This window comes from Equus caballus, chromosome 8, assembly GCF_041296265.1.
Source record: "Equus caballus isolate H_3958 breed thoroughbred chromosome 8, TB-T2T, whole genome shotgun sequence".
NCBI classification, from domain to species: Eukaryota; Metazoa; Chordata; class Mammalia; order Perissodactyla; family Equidae; genus Equus; species Equus caballus.
In genome coordinates, this window is record NC_091691.1 from 56725851 (window position 1) to 56746265 (window position 20415).

Below are 20415 nucleotides of genomic sequence, written 5' to 3' on the forward strand. Positions count from 1 at the left end.
GGACATAAATGGAAATATCAGTGGCAAAATGACCAATCTCATGAATAGTACTGTTGACTAAGTTTTTGTATGGCTGGGTCCAAATTCTTACTTTTGAACATGGACTCTCGTGCTGTTATTTAATGGTACAGATTACTGGTAAAGACTTGGTACACTTTTCTTAGAAAAATGTACATAGCAGTGTTGCAATTTCTCCTCATTTGCAATGTAGCTCATGGTTGGGTGGACCCAATCATGATTATTGACTGGGTCAATAATCACCGTATGTGTGAGATTAAAACATAAGTGACATATTCTTATATTCATGAATTAAAAATAAAAGGTGTAAAATAGCATTCACAACATATAAATGACAGTAAAAGTTAGCCCCATTTGAAGCTGGCTTACATATGTCTCATATTTTTATTGGTTATTGTATGTTAGTATGTGAGTGGCCTTCAAAACTGCCATATTATTCATTTAATGGATTTAAATTCCTTTTTTGTAAGAAACAATTAAAATAAAATGGATTGTGATATTTAAAAATGGATACCGCTGCTCTCTGGAGGCATTGCCACCACATTAATAAGTAGATTAGACATGATATTGAAAAGTGTGCCTTTTCTGAACGTCATTTATTTTTCCGCCTTTCGTTATGGTGATAATAGTGTAAACATTTGCACCATTTATTCCTCACCATCTGCAGTTCACATGCTTCCAACTTGCATACTATTAATTGGGTTCATGCTTCTGTAAACAAAAAGGTAAATATTTTTGCTATAGGCAGTGCTTTTAAGCATTTCTTTCTTTTTCTTCTTTTTTTTTGGCAAGTATATTTCCTGTCATTGTCAGGAAGGCTTTATTTTCAATTATTAAACACCATATTCACTACACCATCCTGATTGTAACTTGTTCCACATAGGCAACCTCCATGTACAATATATTCTGCTGCAGTCTGTCAGATACAGTGCCCAGAGCAGTGCTTAAAAAAAAAAAAAGGCTATTACTGAAGGCCCAAAGCAGATATAAGATGAGATGTTTTGCAGCAGGTTTGTTCTAGTCTCTCCCTAGTCTTTATGAAAGATGTAATAAAGTAGGGGGAGGGGGTCAAGGTTGAGAGGAAGTAAGAGAAACTAGTGAGCAATATAATGAAAAAAAAATAAAAACCAAGAGCTCCATGGGTAATTGTCCTCAACTGTAGAAAGATGGAAACTATCAACATGATGGTTACCCAATGGTTTTCCCAATTTCCCATGATAACTGCAGGTCCAAAGGATCGGGCGGGATTCATGCTGGCACCAGTGTAATTGATCTAGAGGGAAAAAGAAAACAACTTCAGGCATTGCTGAAACACAGCTACTAACAGGTATCATTCACGGGAATTTGCTGCCATTTGCCAAGTTAGTTAGAGGAACTCAAGATGTTAGCAGCCGTATCAACATTCTCATCACACAGTTAGCATAATAATCACCGAAAATGGACAGACGTGGCTGGATACTAAAGAACTACAGCTATAAAACACAACATCTTCAGGCCAGCTCTAGGGGGAGGATAAATGAAATGGATCAATTATTTAAATGGACTTGGAAACTTACTGCAAATAAATGTCCAATTGCCACAGAAAATCCAATTGCTAAAGCTATTGAACCAGTGACATCAGTCCGTTTGGAATCACAGCTGGCGAAAATAGTAAACACCAACTGAAATGTGATTATCAACTCCACCAGGAGACCATGACCAGCGCTGAGATTTCCATGAACCTACAAAGAGAAAAATACTCCATCTGAATTGAAGCAAGAGTACATTTTCTATGACAACATAACATTGAGAAAAGCATATTTTATCCCTGTAAAAACTGATGGTTAATTTGAATCTTCTATCCCACTGTCAATTGAGACAGTGTCCCCCAGACCCCCAGAAAAAGAAGGAATAAATTTCTACCCATTTGGGGCCATCACAGGTAATTCATTACTCTTACAATGACTAAACGGGAGTTTGTGCTGAATGTCCGTTTCTACAAAGGGAGCAAAATGTGCCACTGCTGCACTTATCTTAGAAAAGTTTCTTGAGTCTTGGAATTTTATAAGGTAATGATTAAATCCATTAATTAGGTTTAAATTAATTAATATACATTTCAATTAACATTTAAACTGTGTGCGGGTTTTTAATCAACCCTGGTGCTGAGCTAACAAATGATATTCCTAATCAGCTAAGAACAAAACTAGGATCAAAGGCCCATTTATTTTTTCAAGTGTGACTCGATGTAGATCATTTTAAATCTTATGAACATGACAAGAAACAAAACTGTTTCCTATGCTAGGGAACCAACAAATAATTGTAATAAAAATGCCTTTGATTAACTATATAGTCAGTATGGTCACTGGGATGAGAGAGAGGGGAAAAAAACCAAAAACCAACACGATTTTTGTGCCACCCAGACTTAGCAATGTCCAAGTCACTCACTAGCAAACAATGATTTCATATGATATAGTCAATGTTGGTGGAATCAGTTTCACCCCTATCAAGAATCATCTGAAATTCCTTGGGAATAAATCAGCAATCTTAAGAAGGTCTCTCAGGCCACCAGGGTGTCATCTAGCAGAGTATGTAAGAAGCCTGGAGTCCTAGTTTGAAAAGAAGAGTTAAGGATGTTACCGTGGTGACTCCCAAGCCCCCCACCACACTCGGAGGTGTGACGAGGTAGAGAATGCCCGCTCCAATGATGGCACCCAGGCACTGGGCTGCAATGTAGAAGACAGACTTGGCGATGCTAATCTTCCTGGTGCACACCATGGCCACGGTCACAGCGGGGTTGATGTGGCCGCCACTGATGTGGCCGAAGCACTGCACCATAGTGGCAATGCTGAGTCCAAAGCAAAGAGAGATGAGAACCATGTCGACGGGTAAGGGCTTTTCCATTCCACCCCAGTTGATGGTGGATCCCAGGCTGAGGAGAACGAAAATAAGCATAGCCAGAAATTCCGCGGTGACTGCTTTCCAGAAAGCTTGAGTCCAGACCCCTTTGAAGGCCACCATGATGCTCTCTCTTCTACACAAAGGTCCACACTTACTGAAAAGAAAGACAAATTGGCATCAGAGGCTACCCAACCAGGGTTTATGAATTTAGGTGAAGATGCCAGGCCTGTAGTATTGCCCTAATGTGGGCAGGGCCCCTCTCATGGTTACTTGCAGACCAAGAAAGAATGCTTCTGGAACATCTCCTTAATTAATTGTCTCCTTAATTAATAATCAAGAGATTGTTATTCTAGTCTCCTTTTATTTAATATTCAAAGATCATCCAATTTCACTGGAAAATTATCTGAATTGTTCCTAGAAAGGAAAATGTCTATATCAATTTCCTTAAAAATTGAGTAAAATATATTTACCCTATAGTTAATTCCCTCAGAACAAGTTTTTAAGTTCAATGTACTTTTCAGATACTATTTATATTTTGAACATAAAACAATTTTAAAAAGGGAGCTCTTTTTCAGTTTCGTTAATTTATTGCTGAACCTAGCATTCTGAAACCGGCTTTTAGAGCGTGATGCTCCCTCGCCTCTCCCCAGTGGAGACTGGATTAACCGGAGGTCTGCTGGGAAGCCAGGAATGCTGGAAGTCTGTCTTCCCAGAAGGTAAACTCGTTGCGGGGAGGGGAGCTCATGGTGACTGGCTTCGGCGGCGGGAACTGGCAGGGCCTGAGCTGGGACGGGACACTCCCTCTTTGTCCCCTGCCAGCGGGAGGAGTCCCGGAGCCGGGCCGCCGAGGGACCTCGTGGCCGCCCGGGTCTGGACGTGCGGCGCGGGACGTGTCACTCTCAGCCCCAGAGGAGCCTGCAGCGCCTCTCCAAAGGCAGGGGAGCGGCCACTCCCAGGCCCTTGCCAGGCTCCCGGGCAACGGCCAGGTGCACAAACACAGCCGCTTATCAGCCTGGGACCTGCGCCATGCCCGCCCGCAGGCCTCCTCGGCGGCCCGGCAGCCTCGCCTGGGAAAGCTGCGTCCTGGCCTCCGCGGTCCTTCTGTAGTGTCAGGGGACAGTCCCTTCTCCTGCCTGACCCTCTCTCAAACCCTGAGGTTACCCCTCAGATAAAGCTCCCCAAAGGGGTCCTGGAGGCTGGCGTCTGCAAGCAGCGCCCCGGGCACCCTGCCCGCCCGCCCAGGCACCCTAGTGCGGCTGAAAGCCGGGGAGGCGCCACCGCGGCCGGCGAGGACGAAAGGGGGTGTGGCAGGGGAACTGGTCCTCAGAGTGCGAGGCTCCGCGGGAAGCGGTGTTTCTCTAGTGTATTCTTGACAGCCTGCTCCTCCTTCTGCTTGGCCCTGCAAGACGGCGTACCTCTTCCTAGGGGAGCTTGTGTGTGTGTGTGTGTGTGTGTGTCATGGTCGCGGGCGGAGGAGGAGGGGGGAGGGGGGAGGGGAGGGTAAGGGAGGAGAGTGAGGGAGGGTGAGGGAGGGTGAGGGAGGTTGGGGAGCAGCAGGGCAGCCATTGGGAGGGAAGACACTTTCTTCCTCCAGTCTCTTTGCCTCTTAGTGTCTGCGGATCTTTGGAGCTGAGCAGGGATGAAGTTTGAGGATATTAATGCCAACTGCTCGTTCTGGCAAGAAACGGCTAGGATCGCCCTTGGAGGGGCGGTTACCCCGGTTACTCCATTATTCAAAACATGTGCCCTTATCCTTTGCCTGTGATAGCCTGGAAGCCAAGGAGTGTGGAGAGCAGTTAGCAGACTGCTCACAGAGGACTATGAAAAGGGTTGGGCAAGACAGCCACATATTTTAACAGATTTGTGGTATGGCAGCTTTCCTTTCCACACATTACTGAGTGGAGCCCTTTCCCCCCCATATCACTTACTGTCCCCGGGAGCCTGGGTTCTGGGTGGGAAGTAGGGAAATGCTGTGCCCAAAAGAGCTAGGGGAACTTTCCCGTGACCTTTAGGATCTCAGCTCAGCCTCTGGTTTGATCTGGGGCTTTGCTTCAGAGTTGGAAAGAGAAACCCATTTTCTGCCCAAGTCCTGGTGGCTCCAGAAGGGGAACAGCCAGCCCTGCCCCCAGCGTCCGTTGCCCAAGTGAACTGCTCAAATTGAGTAATTATGAAACCCCCCAGCTGGGAGGACAATGACATCACACTCCCTAGAGAAGAGAAAATAAAGAGGCAAAAATAGGGTGCCCTGGGAGAGGCATTAAAAATATCCCAAAGGGGGAGAAACTCAAAGAACTCACAAATTGAAAAAGAAGTTGTGAGGGTGGCTTCTGAACTCACCAGCTGCCCACGGCTGTAGCCGGGATGGCAAAGGGGCAAGGTGGTATCACAGGTGCTGGTCATCTGTGGCGGGATTTAGTGGGGAAAAGGAAGCGGACGAAGCAGGAAGCTAAGGCAGCTGGTGGGCAGGAAGCAGGTCCCTTTTCAGCCAAATAGGAGAATACCAGGAGGGGCGGGCCCAGGGAGAGGCCGCCTCCTGGCTGCTCCCCTTCTCCCCTCACTCTCCCCAGGTCCCTGAGTTTGCTCTCCTGCTCATTCTCTTATGCATCTGTCTACCTCTCCAGAGACCTAATTTAAGAAACTCAGTCGTTCTCCTAGCTTCAAATTTTCATCAGCCAGAGAAACTAAAAAAACAAAAAACACAAACACAAATATATTCCTTAAAACTACATTTAGCTTTTTTAGAAAACCCACAAAAATCTGACCTCCTTACAGGGCAGAGTGACCAACCTCAGTCGGCTTTAAACCCCAAAGTTTCTGAAGCACGTACATACCTCTGGCCTTTCAAGTGCTCACCCCAGCGTCTGCCATAGCGCCCTGCTGTGATCATCAATGTTCACACTCTGGATATGGATCAACACCATTTGTTTTGCTTCTTTTTCCCCAGAACAAAGGGGGTTTGTTGATGTGCCCTGGTTGTATTGACCCAGACACATTACTTTCTAGCTGAACACCCAGCCCGATCCACTTCCCGACAGCCAAGCCCCCGGGTGAGTACTTTTCCTGATGAAAATACTACAGATAGATTTACCTCCATGGGGTAGTTTTCCTGTGCTTTCACAGGTCTGGCATATATGGAGGATTTTGCTACAAAGCATCCCTTCTACCTTCTCTGTGCCTCTCTGATGAATGTGCCCAGTGCCCAGATCTAAAAGAACCACCCTTCTGCCCTAGAGTTTCCTTTTAGATTCTGCCTGCGAGGGCACAAATACCTGTAGTAAAAGAATCTGAGTTTCATCTTTTGGCCCTGAGCATTGTTCCCTTAAGGCAAAGAAGGACTTACCCCCACCGCCTGGCTGCAGGTCTGTCGCTCATGCCTTCCCTGGCCAGAGTGCAGCTCTCATTGCCTGCCCGCAGCTCCCAGTGTGCTGGGAGTCAGATTACGGCCACTTGTCTGATTGGGTTTTTGGAGTCTAGGGGTGGAAAGATTCTGCACCATGTGGCAATCGCCAAGTTATATTTGAACTTGAAATAACTTCTCTCTACCTGATCACTATGGACACAGGGCATTTCAGGAACACAAAAACGTTTGCTTACATTGTTTCTTTAGCTGGTAATCTTTGAAAAGGAGGATTTCTCCAAAGCTTTGAGTTCTTTCTCTCACAAAGAATTGCCGAGAATTTGTCTTGTTTGGTGATGTGTTGTGGTTGAAATCGGGCAAGCATTAGAAAATAGATTTGCATTATCCAGCACTTGAGATGACTGAAATCTCAGCTGCAGTGCGTTTGTTTTTGAGTGGCAAAATATCCAGTGGGTTCTATCTGAAGTTTTTGAACTGAGAAGCAGCAGTTTAAGCATAAAGATAACTGCAGGTCCATTTGTAGCCTGGGTGGCACTGATTTGGATAAGAGGAAGGAAGGAAAAACAGGAAATGAGACTACTCCAGGGTACTCACCTGGCTGCTATATTAACAACAATTGTTGGGTAAGATGTAGCAAATTTAAAAATACAGAGGTTGGGTGGGTAGAAGATTTTTGGGAACTGTAGGTAAATATACTGTCTGGAAACCTAGAGACAAGACCGACTACATCATTTGTGGGGCTCAGTGCAAAATGAATGCAAGGCTTCTTGTTCAAAAATTATTAAGAATTTCAAGATTGCAACAGTAAGACATTAAATTAAATGTGGGGCCTTCCTAAATGCAGGGCCCTGTGCAACCGCACATGAGGGCATCCCCGACTAAGGAGTTTGGTGAACTCTGGAAGGTCTGAGAATTAGCTGCCTGCATCACTATCTCAATTTTTTTCTTTAAAAGGACCTCAGGTGCCTAGAATTGAAATAATCACAATCCTTGGTTTATTACACTCTATCATCACTGGTACGTATATGGCTCTCTTTTATTTTGTAATAGTTAATTAATTACTTTTTAATAATTCAATGAACGTCCGTGAGCCCACCACTGAAGGCAACAACTAGAACTGTGACAATTTACATTTACCCATGGGATTCTCCCCATCCCTGCCCCGCTTCTCCACCTATCGTCTCATTCAGAGCCAAGTGTTTTTCAGGATGAAGTGTGGCAAAGAAGAAATACAGAAGAGAGAAGAACAAAAACTATTGTACTTTCGCATCACAGTTTTTTTGTTTTCTTGTCTCATTTGGGTACTTGAGACTTGGGAATGAGTGAAAAGCTCTCCTTAGGAAGAGGACTTAAGATTTTGAGTGTGAATTTCAGAGGAGCACTTTATTACTGTTTGAAGCATTCTCAGATAACAAAGATTGAATGTATCCTTTAATAATGTGGTTGAGCACTGATGGTTGTCCATCAGGGGTTTCAGCCTTTACAGAATGTGCTCCCTGAAAGTCAGAACAAATTCTGATGAGAAGAAAAGGGGGAATTTATGTGAATTTACAAAGAAGACTTAAAAGGTTGATTCTTAAAGCTGTTTACCATTCAGATTTTAGAATGAGATAAAAAAAAGGGTGCAAAATGTTTTTTTAGAAATTTGAAAACTTTGACTCTCTAGGCAGGTGTGCTAAATGTAATTGGTCTGACTCTAAGAACATTGAGTCAGAAGTGTTTGTGAGGTTCATGCGCGCAAGGAGCAATGCTGCAGTGTTAGGTTCTTCCTGTGGATGAGGCCTGTGGTCCTATCCATAGGCACCCACAAAGAGTGGTGCTCCTGGGGATTGCTGGTTGTTGGGGGGCATTTTTCAGGTCCACTCTTTGCAAGTTGCCCGAGGATCTTTAGCATTCACACCATGGCACTGGCAGTTCCCGTCACCATTTTACAAAGTGCCAACAAAACTTGGTTACCACAGTTTCTCAGACCCTTTCCCTTTCTTCTGGCTGGCTGATCACTGCCCTGGTAGAATGTGTTGACAGTCTAGTTCCAAAGGGATGGCTGTTCCCATCAAGGGAAGGGCCACCCTAATTGGCATCAACTGATACACTTATTATTATTCTCAGCAGAATGGCTTAAAATTGACCAGGGATTAACCCTTCACCTACTGGAGGTAGTTTTTCTTATTACGCATTACTTATCATCCTTTTTATATATGAGATGGTATTATTGATCCTCCTGCAACCTTTCAGCCCTGTGCGATAACCAGCTACTTGCCCACTTTTTCTTTGGACTAGGGACAGAAATTTCCAATAGGATTGTCTGTGGTGATGCACGCAGGTTACAATGATGGAAGGAAGCAGCTAAAATGAGCTTGTGGTGATATGGGGGGCAGTATGAGGTGGGGAACTTGGCTGATATAAGTAATAGCTTCTAAGTTGATTAGTTTTGAACTGGTCTGATCCTAGAACCAAATGAGATTTAGAATCTAATCTTTTTCCCCACTGGTAACTTTAAAGGAGCTTAATTCATTTAAAAATGGAATAATTTATTGATGAAATCTTCTTGACTTTCCTACTGTTCTGTGCTGTGATCTTTGCTGGGGGGGGGGGTGGTAACATGGCATGTTGGTTTAAAATCACTCCTTTATGTCAAGCAAACTTGTGAATTTTTAGCTTTGTCAATAGCCTTGTCAAGTTGTAGGTCAGTAACATATGAGGAAAATTAAAGAAGGATAAATGAAAATTACAAGAGTACTCAGCAAAAACTAGCCGATTAACACACTTTGCTTCTGAATTTTTAATCTACTACCTCGTACTGTTTTCCTTTGGTGCTGATGTATGTCTTTGGGATTTGTGAGTGCCTCCCAATGCTGCCCTCAAAACTTTTACTATTTCTTCCTGTGTTCAGAGTTTGAAGACTAACACAAAAGCACTAAAAATGCCAGCAATGCCTCAGTACCACACGGGAAGTGTCTCCAGGCCAGTAGGGGTAGATTCGATCTCACCTCATAAATCTTATTTTGCTTTTCATGAATCACAGGGTCATGAGTTCCTGCCAGAGCACTTATATATCAGTATGTTCCTTAAAAACAAACAAACAGAACAACAGCGGCAACCGCAACCACCATAACAAAGGGCTTTAATGGAGCTTCATTTCCTTTTCAAAGAGGTGTTACCTTATTGTGATAATTCAGAGTGGTTTCCAGAAATATAGTTCACCACCAAGAGAGGAAAATAAAAATCACAACCAAAATTCCAGCAAGGAACCAAAATGTCTGACTTGGCCTCCTGTTCCTCAGTGAGGTGAATGTGAGAAAACCTTGACCTTTCCAATGGACTCGGAACCCTTCACTAAATCTCCACTCCTGCCGCATGCCCCATGGATCCTGGTTTTCCCCTTTGGTATAGCAGGCACATTTTCGTTGATTCAGATCCTGGCAGACTCTGCTTTGGCTGGGAAGTTGTGCTCTGCTGACATTTAAGGCAGGAATTCCCTGGGAAAATAGTCAAGAGATTCTTTTGGTGCTGCTGGCAGGGATCCAAGGGGTTTAGGGTTCTCCTCTCTAGGCGAATGGGGAAAGAGAAAGGGAGGGAGGGAAAGACAAAGAGAAGGACTTTATTGAGTGACTGTATTTCACCTGAAGCTTGTACAAAAAAGCAGAAATGTGGTTGGATGACTGGATACTTTTCTTACCCCTTATCTCTTACCCAGCTACTATGACAGTTCAGCGTTTGGTTGGGCATTTTAAAGGCTGCTTAGACATCCATCGTCAAAAATCAGTTCTCTGGGGAGCAAGGAACTTTGGGATCTAATGGGTTGGACCAAAATATTTGAAATGGTCAATAATCGACATGTAGTCTATAGCAGCAATCATTTGAATTTAAATTAAATTTGAACATATTAAGAGCTAAACCAACATTTTGGCGATTGTTATGACCTATTGTTCAAAAAGGCTGAGAATCCTCACATTTTTAATAGACTAACAAAGATATTCCCAGTTTCAAGGAAAGAGCAAGATGTTTAAAATTCCATGCACAAGGGGACTATGACAGGAGGAGTAAACCAAAAAACGAGGCAGTTAAAAAAATGCTTTTAGAATAAGGCTAGATTCTAAGAAATCTATTTTTGAAGAAAATAAGATTTTCTAAGATTCTATTTTCTAAGAAAACAGCAGAAATGGTCACAATCTGTGGCCACCAAAAATGTGACTGACTCTCAATAGTCAAGTTATTTAGGAATTCCCTAAATAATTTAGACAAAACTTTGGCTTGCATCTTTCCTAAATTATTATGCATTCTTCTCTTTAACTTCTGTGCTTCCTTTTTTCATACAATCAGAAGAAATCTAGATTGGGAGACAGTCACAGCGCCTCTTAGAGCTGTCAAGTCTCAGGGGTGGTTTCACCTCACCTGAATGTTCTTATCTCTAGCTACAGCTTGGCCTGGGTGCCTGCTGTAGAGGACCACGCGTGGCCACATCTTGTCAGTTCCCACCTCTAAGGAGCCAACCAAGGTGATCCTTTCATCTTCAATCCCTTCCCCTTTTCTCTTTGCCACAGGATTCTCTGATTCCTCTTTAAGAACTGCTCAGCATTTATTGTCTCCATGAAACCTCCCCATCTCAAACTTGCTGGGCTCTAGTCACTTAAAAACCCTCAGCAACCCATGAGTCTATGATACTCCACAGTTATAACTGGGAAATGTATTTGTATCATCCACTGGTGTTTTGATGCTAGTTTGCTCTCTCCTTTTAGATAAACTGAATACCATTGTATTCAGTGGAAGGAAAGGGTAAGAGTTGGCAATCTTGGCTCCATCACTTAATTGTATTGGCTGTAGGCCACTGGACCTCCCGGAGCCCTGTTTCTTCATCTGTGAAATGGAATGGCGCGTTATCTCTGTCCTCTCTTTTTCAGAGTTATGGTGAGTCCATATTCCCGCTTGGACCATCTCTTATGTGCTTCTATAATCCTTTGATTCCCCAGATCCCATCATAGAATTGTTCCCAGGCTGCCGGAATCACCTGTTTGCTTGTCTAACTCCTAACTAGTCTGTGATTGCGATGAGAGCAGGAGACACTTTCCTGGCCACCTTAGTAATTAATTAACTTTAGAAATTAGTTGCTGTATCTTCAGCACCTAGTATAGATCCAAGACACATTTTAAAGATGAAAAAACATTCTGGAATAATTTTAAACAAGTGAATGAGGCTCAAATAGGGTCATATTAGCAGAAGTGCTTTGCAAATAGAATTAATAAATGTACATAGTGATGATGCTGATGCTTATGATAAAAAAAGGGCATTCGATTATAAATCAAGAAGCTTATCCGTGTCAAACCTCAAAAAAGCCATGTATTCTTAATCTTATTTCTCCATTTACAGAATGAAATAATGTCTTTTCTAGCTCAGGCAAGAAGTTGGAAACAATGTTATTAATGTACGTATAAGAGTTTTGAAATAAACAGCTGGGTAAATGCAAAGTGCTAATACAAATGATAAAATTTTATAAGCTTCAAATGGATGTAGATAATTCCAAGGCCACATTTCAGAGTTGAAGACAGAAGGAATATTTTTAAAAACTTTGTCTTACAGGTTAATCCAAAATGTCTCAGCAAATTTTTTTAAAAACTAAGAAACTGACTCATATGTCATCTCCTTATTGGCTCAGTCACTCTTTGGGAATGATAATTAATGACATTTATGGCTATCACATTTCCACTCAGGCCACTGAATACTGCTGGGAAAAAAACACCAATGAAGATTGATAATTCTAAAAATGTATCATTTTTAAAGTAAACTTTCGCCTCAATGTCATCCAGCAATCTTATAGGTCCAAAATCATCTGTCTCTCTCATTCTCCAGTTGGGAAAGAGATGAAAATTGTAGGCAGGGACCTTAGCTGAAACAGAAAATGACTCTGGCTTTCCAAAGCAAAGTAGACTTTATGGAAAGGATATTGAGGCTCAAAGAATTGAAGGGAGGCTGGAGAACCAGCTTGCAAGTGGCAACGCCCCAGGCAGCTCCAGAAGCTGGGGCAGACCTACGCCTCAGCTGCTGGGATGGCTGGCCTTCAAGCACTCCTGTTCTTCCATGACTATCTCAAGATGTCAAGTCCCAGGAGCGAGGTTCCATATTGTGTCAGGGATGGAGATAGCATCTCTAGGGGGAAAGAGTCATCAGGAAGTATCCTGCTACCAAGCCCACACTCAGTGCGTGAGAGGTAACGAAGGCAGCTAACTGTTTTACATGAACTCATTTAATCCTCACCTTCCACCATCCCTGACACCCTCTCTTCTTTCTAGTCACTTGTGACTGTATTGGTCTCCCAAGGCTGCCATAACAAAAGACCACAGACTGTGTGGCTTAAGCAACAGAAATCTATTTTCTCACAACCTAGAAGTCCCTGCCTAGATAACTCATACTTTGTTCTTTAAAACTCAATTTAGGTTTTTCTTTCTCTGCAAAACCTTCCCAGTTCCTCTCATTTTATTTAGATGTCATTTCTCTTTTCTTTCACAGCGCCCTCTAAAATAGCTTTGTACCTGTCCAATTTCCAAGCATGTAAATACCAAATGCCCTTCATATCCTTCCCAAAAAGATGTGGGTTGCCCCAGTAAGGAGGTACAAAAATCAAAGGCCTTATAACCAGTACTTGACAACAAACATTGGGAATTGTGCATGGGGTTTCCAAATAGGGTTTCATTAGTTATAATTATACTGCTTGGCAATTAACGGTTTATGTCTTTATCTCTAACACAAGAAGTAAATTCTTTAGGGCAGAGATTATGTGTTAGTTGTTTATGCAACTCTGAAAAATAGAAGGTGGTCAATACATTTTGGTTGGTTAGATGAGTAAATGAATGAATGAGGAGTTTACAAAAGTGGTTTCACATATTTTTTCAATGTGTTTATGAGATAAACAGAGTTTTGCTTCCCTGGTTTAGATCTGAGTTAATGGAGAGTTTAAGTGACCTGGAAGGTCAGAAGTTAATTGAACTAAATTTGTAATATTATGTATATTATACAAGTACATTTTCTGTCTACTATGGAGCTGTTGCTGCTTTTTGTTTCCTTTTTAAGATTGGCCCTGAGCTAACATCTGTTGCCAATCTTCCTCTTTTTTTTTTTTCTTCTCCCCAAAGCCCACCAGTACATAGTTGTACATTCTAGTTGAAGGTCCTTCTAGTTCTGTCATGTGGGACACAGCCTCAGCATGGCTTGATGAGCGGTGCTGAGTCCATGCCCAGGATCCAAACTGGAGAAACCCTGGGCCACTGAAGCGGAGCAAGAACTTAACCGCTCGGCCACAAGGCTGGCCCCTATGGAGCTGTTGTTGCTTTTTAAGGACATTAATTCTTTCAGGATACAAGTGTTTCTTTTTATATATTATCCTCTTTATCTAAGAGACTTAAAGGGAAGTTTATGCTTTCATTTTCTTTTGAAAACAGAATAGTTTGTGGGGGGAAATTTGCTAATTTCAGGATCATTTGATAGAGTCTTTTAACAAACACAGAATACTGTTCTTGTAAACTGGTTAGATAATCTTTTCCTTTTTAAAAAATAGCATTTTCATTTCAAATGGGAGGGGCTTTTTTTTTGATTGGCACCTGAGCTAACATCTGTTGCCAGTCTTTCTTTTCTTCTTCTTCTCCCCAAAGCCCCCCAGTACGTAGTTGTATGTTCCAGTTGTAGGTCCTTCCGGCTCTGCTATGTGGGACCCCCGCCTCAGCAGGGCTTGATGAGTAGCGCTAGGTCCATGCCTAGTATGTGAACAGGCAAAACCCTAGGCTGCCGAAGTGGAGAGCAGGAACGTAACCACTGGGCCCCTGGGCCTGCCCTGGGAGGACTTTTTTTAAAAAACAGTTTAGTGAACTAGTGATGTACTGACTTAATGAACTACGATTCTCATTGACATGTGGGAGTAGTCGGTACAATAAAACATTGTAACAAGGTGTAAATAGCTTTATAGATGTACTCAGTGTATAGTTTATACTTCTGTTGTAGTAAAAGTCTTTATAATCACCCAAAGGGGCATATGAAAATCACCTTATAAACTTTCAAGAGCAATTCTTATTTATTATTATTGTAATAATTCCTTAAAATGAAAGATTGTTGTGTGCAATAAATGAAAGACTCTGAAGTGTCTTGGTAGTACCAACATTATACTCTTCGATAACATATTACATTGCAGATTTCTCAGAATAAGTATGTAAACCTCATATTACCCGTCTCATGTTATACAACATTTTGAATAGAAGAAGAGCTGCACCAAGTGGCCTGTGGGTCTTGGGAATGTTAGGGAGGCAGAAAGAGATTGCTAGTATCAGAATCTGTGAGGGTCCTTGACCTTGACCTTGACCTCAACTGAGATGACCTCCATCCAACATGAGGATATAACTTCTCCAGTGCTTCAGAATATTGTGTAATCCTCTGAAAGTTTACTTTTGTGAAAAGAGAATAAGTGCTTCCATAGTTGTTGAGACTAAAGTTCTAATGGTAGTTACCTATTAAAATTATATAATCGAGGACATGAACCAATCTTGGAGTTTGAATTCTGAAGATTTTACTTTAACCTTGGAGTTTGCTCACTTCAGACAAGGAAGCCGAGCTTTGAGATTTCTGGTTGCATCACATCCTCACATGGAGTCAACAGACCATATTATATCTTTTCTTTTCTTTTTTTTTCTTTGGTGAGGAAGATTGGCCCCAAGCTAACATCTCCTCTTTTTGCTTGAGGAAGATTGTTGCTGAGCTAACATCTGTGCCAATCTTCCTCTATTTTATATGGGATGCCACCACAGTGTGGTTTGACGAGTGGTGCTAGGTCCATGCCCGGGATCTGAACTTATGAACCCTGGCCACCGAGGTGGAGTGTGCAAACTTAACCACTATGCCACCAGGCTGGCCCCAAGCCATATTATATATCTTTAAGAAGAGAAAGTGAAAACAAATCCATTTAACCATTTTCCCCAGTAAAATTGTTGTTGGCTCTGTGAAGCTAAAATAAGACAGCAAGATCTTCAATTGTCCAATTTCCTAGATTTACATTTCAAAATCAACATCAGAAGCAGAATTTAAAAACCGTACATTTATAAAATCAGAATATGAAGAGTGAACTAAGAAACTAATAAAGGAATTTAGGACATTTTAACATTTCTGGGAATGAGTTAGCTTAACATTCAGTCTCAGTTACCTATGGCAGAACATTAAAGTTGTTAGAATGTTTGTGGTAGTCAGAAGGGCATTCGTTATTCTATTTCTGTATGGCAGTAATATTAACTCGATAAGCAATGAAATAACTATTAAAACCAGCTGGTGGATGTTGTGTGAAGGCACCTGCCGAGTGGCAGGGGGTCCCTGCTGAGGAATGCTCACCCCACGCTGGGTCCCCATCCTGCTCAGTCTCCCCCCTGCATGGCTCCGGTCAGGTGGTTCACCTGTCTTCCACAGGTGCTCCCTGGATCCCTCAAACTTCTGTCCCCTCTTGCTCTTTCCCCTCACTTTCCATGGAAGTCCTCAACCCTGATAGCACAGTGAAAACAAGACATTAGATGAGAAATCCTTGGCACTCTTGCCACCAAACCCAAAATGTCTTGGCATCTGCTAATCCTCACCCCCTTCTTTGTTTCTTAAGGGAGAAAGCTCTCTCCCTTTGTTTTGGATGAATTCCTCCACTCCTGTTCTGGGTCCCACACTCTCCTGCCTTCTCTAGTACCATTCTCTAATCCAGCTTTTTGAGCGAACTTTTTGATCTCAGAAACCCCTTACAGTTGAAAATTATTAATCACCCCAATGAGCTTCTTTTTTATGTGAGCTATAGGTACTGACACTTACCATGTTAGGAACTGAAACAGCGGATTAAAAAAAAAACTATTACCTCACTGAAAGATTACAATAATAAACCCAATATATGTAAATAAGAGTAGCATTGTTTTACATTTTTGCAAATCTCTTTAATGTCCAGTTTAATAGAAGACAGTTGGATTCTTGTTTCTGCTTCTGCATACAATCTGTTGTGAAATGATCATTTGGTTGAAGTATGGGAAAAGAATCCTGCCTCACACGGATATGTACAGCCATGCGTTGCTTAGTGGCAGAGATAGGTTCTAAGAGATGTGTTGTTAGGTGATTTTGTCATTGTGTGAACATCATAGAGTGCACTTACACAAATCTAGATGGTATAGCCTACTACACACCTAGGCTATATGGTGCTAATCTTATGGGACCCCCGTCGTATATGTAGTCCGTTGTTGACTGCAATGTCGTTATGCAGTGCATGACTATATTTGGAAAAGGAAGACTATTTTAAAAACTTTTTCAGATAATTGTAGTTGTTTTTCTTTGATATTACACCAAAACTCAACAAGTGGTGGTTTTTTAAAGGCTAGTTGCAAAGTGGATTCTGAAAGCGTGTTAATGAATTTTTTGTATCTTGTTACTTTAAAATCCATCCATCTATTTTTCTCTTTGAACTAATCTTTTACTAAAAAGGCATGATTTTGAACACAATGCGTAGTCCTTTGGAAAATATTTGTTCACTGAGTTATGCAGATCTTCCAAATATTGGCATATTTTATTTCATAATAACAAAAATGTCGTATTCAATAATATCACCACCAATTACATCAGAAAAGTATTTAAGTGTCAAGAACTGTCAAACTCATGATGGTAGATGCAGAGTTTCCAAAATTATAATTTTTACTTGAAAGTTTAAATATTATTATTGGCAACAAATACTGTCAGTTTTTCTTGAAGTGACAGCCTCCTTTTGCTCATTTCCAAGAAAATGTCTGCCAAACACTCATTTGAGTAGCCATAGTTTGTCAGCCATTCTTTAAAGTAAAAATGGTATCCCCTGAACAAAGGGGCCCACAACTCCATCAGTCTCGAAGACAGCTACTATACTTGGTCTGCTGTGGAAGGGCTTTGTGCTTCCACTTTGTCACATAGACTATTACAAAGACATGCACTCAAGAGTTAAATTTAATAAAATCAGTAATTTTTGTGCTTCATCAAGGACATTCTTAAGTGGACCTGACACTGATTTTGCTGTGTGTGATGATGGAGAGGACAACCACACCTATGATGGTTTGGTGCCTTGATTCACGCCAAGTGCCAACAGTTTTACCCACCATTGCTTTTGTACCAACAATACAGAAGTCAGATAGTGAAAAAGGCAAGTAACCTCTTATCATGATTATGAAAATAGTTGTGATTGCCCAGGCTCCCTGAATAGGTCTCAGGGACCCCTAATGGTGTGAACCACACTTGGAGACCCACAGCTTCTGATCGATTATTCCCTTTTACTGTATCCCAATTGTCTAAGCAAATATTGTTTCTTTCTATTAGTTTTTCAACATGGATATGTATCTCCTATATTGAAAAAAAACACCGAAATAAATCTTCCCTTAACCCTAAGTGATCCAACAGAGACCATTAAATCTCTTTTTCCCTTTACAGCCAAATATGCTTAAAGAATCATCTCCATTTAATGTCTCTGCTTTTTTCGTGATCCATCCTTTCACACCCATTGCCATCTAGTTTCTGCCCCCATCTCTTCCTGTAAATTGCTCTCTTTGGTTCCCAGGGCCTTCCTTGTTCTGTGACTCTAGCGGACACGCTCCAATCCTTACCTTCCTTGAGCCTCCCAGCACCTGACCCTGCAGACCGCTTGTCCATGATCATATGCGCCTGGCGTTGTGCTGAGTGCTTTACACAGGACAGTTCCTTTAATCCTCGTGGCAACCCGAAGATGTAGCGAGGATTATTATTTCATCTCACAAGTAAGAAAACCGAGGAAACTGCCCAAGGTCATACAGCTCACAAACAGAAGTGCAGAGTCTCCGACTTAAGTCTCTGTGACCCCAAAGCCAGAGGTCTTAAGCACCACAGTACACCTCCTTCTTGAAACACTTGCTTCCGTTAACCACGACATCACTCTTCAGCTTTGTTTTCTTTCTTCTCTGCTGTTTGCTCTAGTCTTCTTTGGGTGTGAAAAAAATGCTTGTCCCATGTTCTTGGTTTGCTCAAGATTCAAAGTCCTGGGAGAGCTGACTGAAATGGCCACACCTATCTCGTGCCCTGCCCCACCCCCAGAAGCCTTTCCTGCACTCCAAATCTGGATTGGCTGTGCCCCTCCCTACTCTGGGCTTCCCCGCTCACAGCGGTACTTTATGGTGCATTCTAGCTTCTGGTTTACATTTCTTTACTAATTTCTGGCTCGGGGAAAGCGAAACTGTGTCTGATTTTCACCTTCAATCCCCAGAATCTAGCACAGGGCTTGGCTAAATTGTCTTTCAACATTTGATAAGTAAACAAATATGCTGGGTTTGAGGAATCGATGGGACTTTCCTGAGGAGATGAGTATCTGGAAGTGGTTAGTGGGGAAAGGTGCTCACAAGAGTGGTCTGAAAATTTTAGAATTACTTTCATAGAAATAGTGTTTGAAGTTGTCGGAATGGGTTAGACACTATGGGAAAGGAAGAAAAAAAATGCCAAGGACAGTACCTGGGGGAATGGGGAAATAAGAGCTGGTGAAGAACACAGATGAGCTAGAGGTGTAACACGTGTGGGTACAATGCCAGAAAAACAAAAAAGGAGGGAATTTCCTGAAATAGGGAAACTCTATGGTACAACTGTTGCGGAAACATTAATGGAAATAAAGATTGTAGAAATGCCATGCAATTTTGCAATTATGAAATCATTGGATGGCTTTTGAAAGAACTGTTTCAACTGAATAATAAGAATCAAAATCAGAGAATGGGCAAAGAGTGGATGGCGAAGAAGTGGATGTTGAGGGTGAAGCCAGGAACTGGTTCAGTGGTTCTCAACTGGGTATTACATCAGTTCACCTGTATAGATGCAAAAAGTACAGCTCTCTGGACACCATTCTCAAGCTTTTCTGGTTCAGTAGATCTGGAACGGTGCTTGGGATTCTGTGATTTTAAAAAGCATTATGGGTGACTTAACCTCTGGTTGGAAATCGCTAGTGTATATTTATCATTTCATTAGTTTGGCTCGTGCAGAAAGAAGAAAATAGTAAGTGTTGTGGACTGAATTGTGTCCTTCCCCAAATTTATATGTTGAAGCTCTAACCCCTAACGTGACTGTATTTGGAGATGGGCCTTTAAAGAGAATTAAGGTTAAGTGAGATCATAAGGGTGGGGTGCTAATCTGATAGGACTGGTGTCCTTATAAGAAGAGACATCACAGATCTCTCTCTTTCTCTGTGAACGTGCACAGAGGGAAGGCTGTGTGGGACACTGAGAGAAGGCAGCTGTCCAGAAGCCAGGAAGAGAGGTCACCCCAGAAACAAACCCCGCCGACACCTGGACCTCGGACTTCCAGCCTCCAGAACTGTGAGAAAGTAAATATCCGTTGTTGAAGCCACCCAGTTGTGGTATTTTGTTATGTCGACCCAAGCTGACTAAGATGTAAGGTAGAGGATTTTATTTCCAGGCTACTGGAAATCCAACCAAGTAGGAGGGAATGAGCCAATAGTAACGAATAGGAAAAAAATGAATTACTGAAAAGAAAGGCACAGCTGAGGAAGCCAGAGTCTGGAAATGCGAGGACTGGGATTCCAGAGAGGCCAGCCTTGGAGAGAACCATGTTATAACGCTTCCGTGTATTTCTCCATTTGATCTTCCCAAAGCTCCTGTGAAACAGGCAGATGAGAAGACTCGGTTTGACAGGGGTCAGGTTTGTACAGTTGGGAAGTGGAAGGCCCCGGACAAGGAATGTGTATCTTTTCCTAATGGGCTCTCCTGCACACAGCATTTCCCAAACTTTTATCATTTCTGTTCTACTTTCACCATTTTTTCTGTATCTAAGTCAATTCCTTACTACTATCTTATAAATATATGTATATTTAAAGTCAACTCAGATTTTTTTGAAAGTTATTTTATTGAGGTCATATTGGCATATAACACTGTGTAAATTTCGGGTGTACGTTATGTTTCAGCTTCTGTATAGACTACATTGTGCTCACCACCAATAGTCTAGTTTTTATCCATCACCTTACATATGTGCCCCTTTATCCCTTTTGCTCTCCCCCAACCCCATTAGCCTCTGGTAACCACCAGTCTGTTCTGCTTATCTATGTGTTTGTTTGTTTGTTTATCTTCCACATAAATCAGTGAAACCATACAGTATTTGTCTTTCTCCATCTGACTTAT

At 42.0% G+C, this 20415-nt stretch overlaps 1 protein-coding gene and 1 long non-coding RNA gene across 20 annotated transcripts in view; one reads left to right on the forward strand and one right to left on the reverse strand.

Annotated features, from left to right (window-relative positions):
* The window catches only part of AQP4 (aquaporin 4), a 29724-nt gene extending 23197 nt beyond the window's left edge, over positions 1-6527 (reverse strand). For 3 of the 17 annotated variants that reach the window (XR_011441454.1, XM_070275602.1, XM_070275601.1), the window contains exons 1-4: positions 6236-6390; positions 2635-3049; positions 1575-1739; positions 1211-1291 (exon numbers count right to left, since the gene is read on the reverse strand). Coding sequence is in view for 13 of the 17 variants with exons in the window: in XM_070275602.1 (XP_070131703.1) it covers positions 1211-1291; positions 1575-1739; positions 2635-3049; positions 6236-6267 (693 nt within the window). In the remaining 4 variants the exon portion in view is untranslated. Of the gene's footprint in view, positions 1-1210; positions 1292-1574; positions 1740-2634; positions 3050-3365; positions 3574-5192; positions 5664-5726; positions 6020-6235 lie in introns of those variants that run through there. The other 14 variants (XR_011441453.1, XM_014727746.3, XM_070275603.1 and 11 more) reach the window with 11 other exon arrangements.
* The window catches only part of LOC111774724 (uncharacterized), a 253232-nt gene that overhangs the window by 183835 nt on the left and 48982 nt on the right, over positions 1-20415 (forward strand). For 2 of the 3 annotated variants that reach the window (XR_011441457.1, XR_011441458.1), the window contains exon 2: positions 19481-19604. This is a non-coding gene — a long non-coding RNA (uncharacterized lncRNA). Of the gene's footprint in view, positions 1-5867; positions 5943-19480; positions 19605-20415 lie in introns of those variants that run through there. The other variant, XR_002809889.2, reaches the window with a different exon arrangement.